The sequence below is a fragment of the Magallana gigas genome, chromosome 6, assembly GCF_963853765.1.
Source record: "Magallana gigas chromosome 6, xbMagGiga1.1, whole genome shotgun sequence".
Lineage (NCBI taxonomy): Eukaryota > Metazoa > Mollusca > Bivalvia > Ostreida > Ostreidae > Magallana > Magallana gigas.
Window position 1 is genome coordinate 21,710,552 of NC_088858.1, and position 12,025 is coordinate 21,722,576.

Sequence of the window (12,025 nt, forward strand, 5' to 3'; positions counted from 1 at the left end):
GATCACAAAATGTGACTTTAATATTTTTGTTCACAAAACAAAGAGAAAAACAAAATTCTTGTGAAACAAAGATTGGGTGAAACTCTGTTTACAGTAAGGCCAAAAATAGTTCATGAAAGATCGAAGCTTGCAATATCTGGGTTAATAGAATAAAAAATGAAAGAATAGTGCCGACGGTTGTAGCAAATCCGGCGCTTGTTTTATCACCATAAATGTTTGAAACCAATTTTTATAACGGTAGGTTTATTGGTGTTAATTAGCGAATGTTTTTTGAGGATTTGTTTTATTCAAATAGGTTTGAGCTACTTTCAAAGACAACTAGAAGGAAAACCGGAAATTGTGCCATTAATTGTTAAAAATTTGCATTTCTGTCCGACTCTTATGTATATTCATTACAAGTTTTCGATCAAGAAATGGAGTTGGTGTAATGGGGACAAAAATTACTTCCTTTTTCATTGAAGAGTTATATTAGAGCCGCCCTGTTTTCAAGTAGTTTGCAGCTCGACATTTATGTTTTTACAGATACACTTGGACTATAAGCTGCATAAACAATATGCATGATATACTTAAAAGTACCTTGATAAAGAGATTTATTTATCCTTGAGCTAATACTCATATTCAAGTAGTTTGCTTTGATTATCTATGAAAATACAGATTTGATCGGATTGTGTACTATGTATATACATGTGTTGTTTCAGAGTACGAAGTCATGTTTTGCATTGGTATTAGTGCTGATTAAAGTCTTTTCAGTGGGTTTTTTTTTTCTTATGGTTGTTTTATCACAATTTCCAAGTATTAAAAAAATTAAAGACCTTATTTATTTTGTCTCAGGCATCAATATCTGCTTTAAAGATATAAACTTTGCCAAATAAAACGACATTTGGGGAACGTTGGTTGTTTCTTTAAAAAAAAAAGCCCTGTCACATCAAGTTGCTTCCTGAAAGAGATCATGCAGCGTCCATTAAAATATACAAAACGACGATGTCTGCGTAGCATAATAAAACGCAAATGTAGCTTCATTTCGACGCGGTTGCGCACTTTCAGTATTCTAAAAAGTACGAACTAGATTTGCGTTCTGATATACACGTAGTAGAAACGTTGTAAGGTCAATGTCGCAGTGCGGTGAAGTTTCAAACAGAATCGTAAGAGTTTTGTTGGTGCGTTCAAATGACGCCTATGATAGCAGTGTGAACGCAGTGATAGTCGACTGTGCTTGTGTAGACCCCTTGATGTCTTTTGGAATGTCACTGTGTCACTACTGCGCTTTAATGGCACGGCTACGTCGTTTGAACGTAAATTATTTTTATTTTCTTAGTTACCACAGCGGCTGAAAAAACCTTTCTGCCCTTATCAAGCTTCAATTGTTTCTTTTGCATCCGTTTTGTAACAAGCTTCTGCGATACAACCAAGGTTTTCAGTTCTCTTTATGATTGTCATGATGATGGAAGTAGCAGCCGATAAATAAGAAGGATCGTCGTGTGTTTGCAGTCAGCGCCGCATTGTACGCTTTGAGAACGCGAATTGAAAACCCCTAGCACGTCAAAAGCACTTAGAAAAAGTAGCCAATTGCCATCTAAAGCTACGTTGGAACGTAGCAGCACACCGCCCTAGTTCGGTAGAACACCCCCCCCCCCCCTCCGCCCCAAGTCTTCGTCAGAACGCCGTGACACCTTGTGAACTTTCAACTTAAGTGGAATTGCATATTATTAAATTTTCTGATTTTTATAGCTATCCTACCTTTTAAGGCGATTTTAGAATTATACAACGTCTTGATGACAATGTGAACACAACTTATAATATGATATCATGGGCTTAGCATGTAGGCTACCCCTATATGATATCGTATCCAATGCATCATCTGTACGAATGGTTCTTAATTTTTTTCTAAAAAGATTATACGAAACATTTAATTTTTTTACATTTTTAAATTTTGTAATTTTTTTTTAATATATATGTACATTTGATTTTATATATGGTCTTTACAAGTGTAAGGTTCTTATGACTATCTACACAAGTACATGTATATTGGAAGTAACTTTGATCGGTCTAGATATCCTCTTTCAAATCTACCAAAACACTATCAGCTCGCAAACAAAATAAACGTAAATCGTCATAGTTCGTATAACGCGAAACCAATCAACTGTACAATCGCATTGTGCGGTAAACAGGTTGTTTACAGAGTCGTCATTCGGTCACCATGATTTTGATGATTGAATTATGTTTTGTTGACATAAAAGGTTTGTTTTTAAGAGGTGAAAGCTAGATCGTCATTGAAAAACGTTAAAACATCTACTTTCCATTCGGCCGAAGAGAATCACACAGCGCTCCCGAAGTAATTGCGTTGCAATTAAACCTCGCATTGCAATTGTTCTCAATGTTGATACTTCATAGTGTAACTGGTAGAGCATTCTGTAATCATTGCCGGGTATCCAGCGCTCAGCGAGCGGACGGTTTAAACAAACTCGCTCTGCACCCAGACGGTGAAGTATTCAATTGATAGAAATACAAACAAAACATTTATATTGTACTCTGAAAAGGTTAAAGGCGCGATCGATTACAATTGGTCCGATTTGTTGTGACTGAAGGCGCATGTGCCGGTTGGGTTCGATTTCACGCTTCCATTCAGAAAATATTAAAGGTCTCTGGCTATCGGTACACAGCACAAGGAAATACCCCTCAGGTAAGACCAAGTTTTAAATTTTCATTTTTAAATTGATTTTTGCTTTTTATATTAAATGTTCACTTTTCAATATGCCGTATGTATATATGTATATGAAAATATTCGATTTCAATGGACGCAAGTCAAACTTTCACCCTAATTTATTTTTCATATATAAGATACATGTGTCAGATCGGACCCGTTATGAAACCATTTCTAGTATTTGCGAAATACATACGGTGGTATTATATACTGTAGCATTGTTCTAGATTTTTAAAGAAAATATACTGCAACATGATCATCATTGGAGTGCATTTATATAATGTTTTTGATATAATATACATACCTATGATTTTTTTAATGAAATGATGTAAGCGCATCATTTTGCCATTTTACATTTTACTTTAAAAAAAATATTAGGGTTTTAACAAACAGGGTTTCGTTTGTCAGCATTGTTAGATATTTTATTTTATCTTCACATATATGAAGGGCGCCATATGTATTAACCTTACAATATTAACACATGGCGGACATTTCAAGGAATGAAAACTTGATATGGATTTCGGCAAAATACAACTTTTATTAAAAACTGATGAAATTTATGACACGATCTGTTGATTGGTAGATTTTTAAAGTATTTTACATACACCAGGCAATTCTTTTCTATCTGTAGCTATCAATAGCTTTCTTGTTTGATTTATCTGGTCATATTGCAGTTCAGTCACGGGTTACATGTAAAAATGAAATCAATGTCGGTCAAATGTATTGTTCACTCTGCATTCGAAAGATTAATATTTTTTTATCATCTGCGTCGTAACAAAGCTATGTTTTCATATAGATGGCTTTACACATATTCAACAATCCATAGATCGAAGAAGTGGAAATATTGAAATTCAATGATCCACAAAATCAAATACACTTAATTTAAAATTTAAATTAATCCTATAGAGAGTAAGGATTATCACCACTGCATGCAAAGGATTATGCGCTCTATTTAAATGCTGGGATCGTTTGGAAGAATCCCGAATTTTGTTTGCTTTCCAAACAAATGTCAAATCAATGATTTTAAAAATATCACAGCCTTTCAAAAGATTTACATGCAGCTAAAAAGGGATAGAGTTAATTCGGCTCAGGGTAACTATGGTAGCGCATCTCACAACCGGAAGAGTCTTCGCCAAAAAATTATTAAAGCATGAAAAGCAAGACCTAACATCTGGTCATTCAAAACTCACTCGTGGAAGTTAATTGACGATAACGGGTAAAAAGGCCATCTCATAATCATCTCATTCCTCAGAGTCTCAGTTTCAATAACCCGAAATTGCTAATATGAGTTCTTTATTAGTGTGTACTCGAGACTCAACACCATGTCCTGGAGTATTATGAAGTCTGGGAATTGAATTAAGAAACATCATATATAAACGAGAATGCATCGGACAAAAAGCCATGCCAACTTTATTAAAAACCTGTTCAATGCAGAACGGCTGAAATGAGAGAATCTTTTCAAATGCCCGTGTTACATAATAACGCCATGTTAATATCACGTATTCTGGAATTGTTCCTATTTCTGTTCAACACAATCCCGAGATGTCGGTCCACATAAGAAATCTATAGTTGATTATCAAATATAAAATAAAGCGGGAGGGAGAAAAAACCCCGATCAATCAAAGAATAAGGAACAGTAAAATAATATAGCGATAAGCAGCGGCTGGGGCTGTCTTATTGAGTCCTAACCACACGGCGGGTAGTCAGTCCCCATTTGTGCGAAGTCAAAACAAAACAGTGAGTCAGAAGGCAGTATTGACATGAAAAGTTTTGAAATGGCAATTCAAGTTGACATCAGAACGGATTGTTTCACTGCAAGACTGCGCAGTGCGTGTTCGATTCAGACTTGTATGAAACTCTATACTAGTTGATGAAAAAAACATTTTTTTTTGGGGGGGGGGATATGAATATATAATCGGTAGGAATTATTTTTTAATACGTATCAATGAAAAATAGATACGGATAGCTTTTCCCAGCAAATTTGAAATGTATTTCAATTATGGATTATGCATATATATAGTCATGTATTCATACTTGGTTTTTTTTATCGTGTTCATGGTACATAGATTAATCGCCCTTACCTATGTACTTTATTTCATCAATTTAAAGATACATCATAAGACAGCAAGACTTCACATGATATCTGATAGAATGAAGTACTAGTATATATCGGGAAGGACATTTTTTTGTTTGTTATCAAACTTCCAAAGATTGCGTTCTTACATGTAAGTTTCAAATGTGCAAGAATTTAAACCGTAAATACATGTAGTTACATGTAACTTTGTATACCCTCCCCCGACCGACAGACGAAAAAGTATATGTACCAAACTCAAGATATTAACCTATCATGTTTTATTTTGAAATCCATTTGTTTGTCACCTTTTTTTCTACATTTTTTCAACATTTATGAAAAAAAGATTTCCAATCCTTTCAAGTTAAAGTTAAAAACAATGACAGAGGAGAACATACACAAAAATTAAGAGGACCAATACTTTGTTTTACAATAGATATTTATCGGTTAACCTCAAAGTTTGCAGCTTTTTAGACAAAAATACATGACATGTATTGAACTATCAAACGAGCTACGCAAGTGTATTTGTTCATCTTCATAATAAATACACGTTCAACTTTGAACCCAGTTTCCTCTTTTTGACAAGGGCTGGATTTTACCTCAAAACTGAACAGTCTTAAGCTTTATCACTTTTTTTTTTCATCATTTCTCTGTTCACAAGTGCATATGCATGCGCGGATCCAGAAAATTTTTCCAGGGGGGGTCCGAAGGATAATTGTGTTTGCCAGGGGGGGTCCGAGGCATATTTTCGCGATAATTTTACTATGTAAATTTAATAAATTTTCATTTTCCAGGGGGGGGGGGGGGGGGTCGGGACCCCCCCGACCCCCTCTAGATCCGCGCATGCATATGTTATATTTAATGGTTTCCCGTTACGGACGTATTGATTATACGGAAACCTGAAAGTAATAGAATAAACAATCATGGAGTTTCAATAATAGAAATAGAATTTGTTAAACAAACGATATACATTACATTTTTACATGTTTTGTATGCTGTACATTCCTGCTATTAAGGGGGTGAATGTATTAAAGAGAAAGCAGGCCATTACCGCTATTAAAACACACTTTAAACACACCTATTGTTCTGGAAGAAAATAATCAGATGTGAATGGGTATCAAATGAGTCCATCCTAGCCTTCTACCCTGGCATTGAATTGATTGGAGGGGGTGAACTTAAGGTCGCATATAAATCTTCACCATCCTGCTGCATGTGTTTATAATTATAGTGATCATCATCCATGCCTAATTTATTGGTCATTTCCCTTCCATGAACAGGTAAACATATGAAATATTTACCCGGAGTCAGTGTAGATGACTTCAACAAAAGCCCTGTGAGCTTCCATCTCATCCCCCCGCGAAGCTGTAAATGACCCTCCCGTATTCCCATGTGTACCCCCCTGATTCAAGATCCTAATCGTGCTTTGCACTGGCGCGAACCTTTTGAAATTAATGAAGGTGATTATAAATTGATTATTTTAACTGCTAGGTTCCCATGACCGATTTTTTTCCGCGATTTTTGCTCGTCATAAAAGAGCGTTTTTTAAAAATAAATTGCAGTACATAATAAGTAACTTTTGGGGTTGAAATTTGATCCTTTACCTAAACCATGTTTTGGAGTCGCTTTACTTAACATTATTCTCTTGTTTGCCTTTTTAAAAAAAAAATAAACGGTATTTCTCTTTTTGATTTGAAGGTGAAAATCTTGTGACACTCAGTATATAGTAATTGAAAATTGATATGGTTGCCTTAACCCCCAAAAAGAAAAAATACCACGACCGATATTTATGTATTAAGGTTTAAAATATTAGAAACACAGATAAGTTATCTGATTAGCTTTCAATTATAAACTTAATTCAAGTATACTGGTTTACTTAAATGATAAATCCGGCATTTTTCATAGCATATATACATGTACTTCTGTATTTAGTTCGAAATATGAAGGAATTGATATCGACATTTTATGAAAATGAGATGTTTATTCAGCTTTGGATTTATTTTTTCTTTATTACGTCTAAAACACATAATGTGTTCTTGGCAAAGCCCTCCATGAAGTACTTTCGTTGTGGTTGGTATTTACTTAGATAGACAATATGTATAGGCATTCGGGAAACTGCAGACTCATGGCACAATGCATTGTCGCACTTTCATATGAACCTTAAATCAGATGTAGTTTGGTTAAAAAAAAAAGATATATTTCATGCAGGAATCTGAAGGGGGTCAAGGGGATTTGGACCCCCTGGAAAATTCAAAACTTTTTTCAGTTCACAAAGTGAAGTTACCAAAAAATAAGGTCTTAGACCCCACCCCCGGGCTAATAAAAGTTCCCCTTAACCCCAACCCACCCCATTCGCGGAAAAAAATTCTGGATTCGCGTGCATATGTGACATGTAAATGAAAAGTATTGATTTATTTACATTTTAGTTGTGAGAACTTCAACGGTACCTCAATCTCTAAACTCTTCTCTAATTCTTGACACCTACCATCGACTGATAGTGCAATTTAACCTTAAGTAAGTATTTTGATATACTGACACAAAACAAACTTTGTAGACATGCCTAGGGTGGACATGTATAACAGACAAGTACATGGAAGTGACCTATATTCTATTCAGCCCGTGTGTTTAGCTTATGTATTTTAGAGCATCTGAATTTCATAGTTAGGTGAAAATGTAATGGAAGACGGCTTAACAAATTGTAGCCCTTTTCAATACTTTGCAGGAAGCAAAATATGGTATTTGCAAGGAAACCTCTGCCATACAACATGAAGCCCGAAATAAAAGTATATGATGTTCGCACACGAAGATCTTTGTTAATAATGACTTGTCATTTTATGACAGTTCTGTATAAATTTGTTATCAAGGGTTTTCGAATGCGTGCAAAAGGTGCAATTTTAGACTTAGTCAATAAAATCTGGATGGAATATCGATCTCATTCTAGTAAGAAATATTGACGTCATTCAAACTTTAAGCATATTCAAATAGTTCGCCCACTTTTGTTGTTGCAATGAAAAAGAGAGAAGAAAAAAAACCGAAAAGAAAAAACATCACTTGACGATTTTATTGAGACGATATATAGGTTTCGACCCACATCAAACTAACAATCGGCGATTAAGCGTCGAAGGTGCAAGTTAAACAGCCGTGCAAGATTTATTACTTATCACATGGGGCGGATAATAGGGCTGTGCTATTGTTATAAAAAAAAGTTACTCTTGATTCTCGAGACCCCCTCTAGGAGAAAAGCTTTACTGCCGTAATCCGTCGGCTGTCTGAATTTAAATCATCGTCCCAAGTGTACACAAGGTATATTTAAATTTCGAGCTTTATTTCTAATTTAATATTTTTTGAAGGGGTAATTGTAAAAACAAAAATTATAGGGTTTTTTTTTCAAGGGTCTCTTTGTTCGTGATTTGGATTTATACTTGTCATCTCGTCGTCCAAAAGGTTCGTGAAAGAAAAATATCTTTTATATCTTAATGCACAGACATATTTCGAGTTCTAAGTAATGATTGACTAAAATTATTTATTAATACTATTTTTGGAGTACACGTACGTTTGTTTTGGGTTATTTAGTTCTGTCATAAACATATACTTGGTATTCATTTCAGTGTAAATATAAATAAATACGCGTATATGGTTAATTAATTCTTTTAAAATGCTTCAGATAGAACAGATTTGTTGTTGAGCATGAAATGTAAAAGTTGTACACAACGGCAAGTTTTCATTTTTTCATCTCAAAATTTGAAAACGGAAGATTTAGATGGGCTTCTTTGGAATTTGTTGAAATCTATGATCATCAAAATTTTGTTCGGTGGGTTTTTTTTTGAGTGGGGGGGGGTTAAAATTGACTTGAAATTTCAAATATTTTAAGCAAATGATTGAATCTTAAGAATTTTTTGTGTGTTCTTTATTAGGGATAACCTAAATCAGCAAAGAGTATTACCAGTATTATTTATCTTTTACATTATATTTGTGAATCTTGCGAGAAAAACCAAACTCCACGTTATGTATTATACATGGCTCTAATATTATTTTTTTTTCTTCCATTCATATCTAGATTTTCGACACTCAAGAAAATAACACTTTGTGCTTTGCTGCTGAAAAAATTAATTACAGATTTGTCCGGAAAATTTACCAATAAATAGTTGCACCGACATGCAGGCTCAATGCAATTTGTCTGGAAAAGACTATTAACCGAGAAATACTATATCTGTGTGCTATTTGTGTCCAGCTATTTAAGCCAACTCCATCGCACAATCATTTATTATTAATGTTTGGATTCACATTGGCTTGAATTTGCATAGAAATCCATTTTAAACCCAATTAGTCGCAGCTACTTAATAAAATGAATTTTCTGTAGGTAAACATTTATCGGACATTGGAAGAAGTGTTTCTCTGTGCTAGAATTTTATATTCCCAGTTCTCTCTTCTAGATAGTTATCTTAGAATTAATCATTTTAATATATCTCCCCAGTGATTGAAAATCAAATTTTTGGTTCATTTCAATTACTATGAATATGTATTTCTGACGATAAATCTACCATTATATCTGTACATGTAAAATGTAAGGTAGTTTTTTTTTTAATTTCTTCACGCATGCTTAAGTGTTCTAGAATCAATAAACACTTTTATCCTATACAAACAAAATCGGACAATTTTCAATTTCACTAATAGGCATTATTTCACCGTAGTCCAGTCCAAATGATCGAAATGAATTTAATTCCCGGTAAATCAGTAATACCTTCAATGTGGTTCACTGCAAGGTCGCGAAGAAAATTGGTCTGGAAATTTGTTATAGGCAAATCTCACAGCAGACTTATAAATTATCTTCCCGAATACGACTGCATCTTGTTGAAATAAGCCTGCATTAGCCACGCGAGTAACTTGATTTGCGCTGCCCACAAGAGAAATGGTCTAATCGGAATCCCTCGGAAGCGATCGTTTGTTCTAGCGCGTAAATAATTCTCGTCTGCTAGGTAGACCGTCCGTTTTATTTCTTCTTTCATGAAAATTTAATGAAGATTCCTTAAGGCCTTCGTGTTTTGGACAATTAGTTTGTACTTTAGAAATCTAGTCTTAGGTAGATATATCATTTCCCCGGCGTTACGTAATCACATACGGATTAAACATACTTTGTTACTTATGTAAGGCGGCGGCTTATTTACATTTTATTTCCACAATAGATGATAAAAAGACCCGTTTGATTAGTCTACTCCCCTTGTAAGGCACGGTTAAAGCCCAAGAGATGAACATTTCCTCTTGCATTTAAAGTATTCGATGGGCAAATACAAATCTCTCTTTAATGACTGTTTTCCAATCTTTTTGCAGAACCATTTTGATACCTGACGGGCCATGTAAAACTACGCGTGTGTATTTGGTGTGAACGGCATCAACCTTTAACTGAAAGACAGTGAAAGCCAAAATGCCAAGTAATACAAAACAGACGGAAAAACAAGAACAAATTGGAAAGGGGGATTCCAATGGCCTTTTTCCTCCAATTGCATCTCCAAGGAAACATGTGCTGAGATCGAACAGCAGCAGTAATGATTCTGACACGCCGCTAGAGGCAGTGGACATGCCTCCTCCGATGTCGTCACGTGACACGAGTCCGTCCAAGTCGCCGTGTAAGTTACCAAGTCTATCGTCACAACCTAATTCAAATCCACAAACAAAGGAGAGAAAACATCGGCGAAAAAAGTTGTGTCGGTCGCCTAGTTGCCCGACGCGGCCCACGACGAATGACTTTGAATCCCCTCTTCCGATGGAGAAAACGCTGATTAACTTTAAGGACCCAAATTCTTACGTGCAAGAATACGACGTGAAGTTGCCCAACATATTTAAAAATTCGACTCCCAATGGAACCGACATGTCGCCTGAAACTTCAAGTATTGGATGGGCGGTGAAGGACAGGTCAAGGACGAAGGCCAATTTACGGCGAACGGAATCGTCTCGTGAAAACTACGTTGGAAGTCCTACAATGGAATCAAAATACAACAAAAATCAACAGAGGGCGCACACACATGCGGCTCTTCTACTGCCTTTGCGAACACAGGATTCGAGGAAATCCAATCAAGGCAAAAAGAAGAAATCATTTGCCCGTCAAAGTACATATTCCGAAGGGCAGACTCTGTCCCTGACACTTGACAATGAACATGGTGCTAGTAATGGGTGGGGAACGGACTATGACTCGGATTATTACGACAGTAGCGGGCAACACAGTGGCTCTTCGTTCGATCGAATTATCGAGGAATCCGACTCTCATATGAGTATTCCGAGTGCTGGGGGCTCGCATATAAGTGTTCCAAGTGCTAGCAAGCAATGGCTGAAAAACAAAGAAGGTCAAGTGAAAGCATGACCTCTTATAACATTCGGATCAAAACAGTATCAAAAAGTCATTTTAATCAATATTTAAAAAAAAAAACGCATTTGTTACAAATCGGGACGTGTGCAAATCCAATTTGGACGTCTGTGATATATAGGACATTTTTCATACACAATTCCTGCAATATAAAATATTGCTCAATTGATTAATTTCCTCTTTTTTGCTGTCTTTCTTACTGGCACGTTGGAGCAGTATTATTATTATTATTTTTTTGTTTGTTTATATTTATTAATTATTGAATTCACACCTGTCACGTCACGAATTTATCGGTCGCTAAATATGGAAGTGCTTGATTTTCAAACCCTAAGGTGTTTGCTTAGGTGTAATGACGCGATGTTCGACCGATAAATTTTCCCTCTTATCTTTATACAACTTTCAATATTCTTTTTATCTTTTTTCATATATTATATAAAGTTTGATCAAATGTCAGTGTTCTTTTTAATTTGTTCCGCTCAACTTTATCTATCGGTTTCTTAAGTTATATATTTCATAGCTCAGTTGGCAGGCTTGGCCAACATAAAGTCATCTTCATTTTGTGTGTACAGCTGTATATTGTAAACTTGTATACGAAGTCGGGCATAAACGTAGGAACGTATGAATTATATTTAGCTGGTTTAACCTTAGGAAAGTTTTCCAACGTCTTATTAAAAGAGCCTTGGTATTTTCCCTTAGATGAAGAACAAATAATTTTTTAGTATCGTATATATTGAAGAGTGATGTTTTTTTGTCCAATATTAATCTTTGGATTTTGATTGGCCATGTCCAACCTCCGCTTTTAGCGCCACCTAAATGCTGATGTATTTGGCATACCATTAGGGATCCAGTCAATTGATACAGCGTACATTATGCTTTCAAATTTAAAAAATCTGTAGTT

General features: G+C 35.3%; 1 protein-coding gene across 3 annotated transcripts; it reads left to right on the forward strand.

The window, feature by feature from the left end:
- Positions 1-2,283: 2,283 nt before the first annotated feature.
- LOC105320840 (uncharacterized) lies at positions 2,284-11,580 on the forward strand. 3 transcript variants are annotated; one of them, XM_011418951.4, is made up of 2 exons: positions 2,284-2,680; positions 10,098-11,580. In XM_011418951.4, exon 2 carries the CDS (start codon positions 10,192-10,194, stop codon positions 11,122-11,124), a length of 933 nt encoding a protein of 310 aa, XP_011417253.3. In that variant the 5' UTR covers positions 2,284-2,680; positions 10,098-10,191; the 3' UTR covers positions 11,125-11,580. The 3 variants fall into 3 exon arrangements, with proteins under 3 accessions (XP_011417253.3, XP_011417254.3, XP_065943761.1); XM_011418952.4 differs by lacking the exon at positions 2,284-2,680 and adding an exon at positions 7,413-8,072; XM_066087689.1 differs by lacking the exon at positions 2,284-2,680 and adding an exon at positions 8,190-8,213.
- Positions 11,581-12,025: the final 445 nt, after the last annotated feature.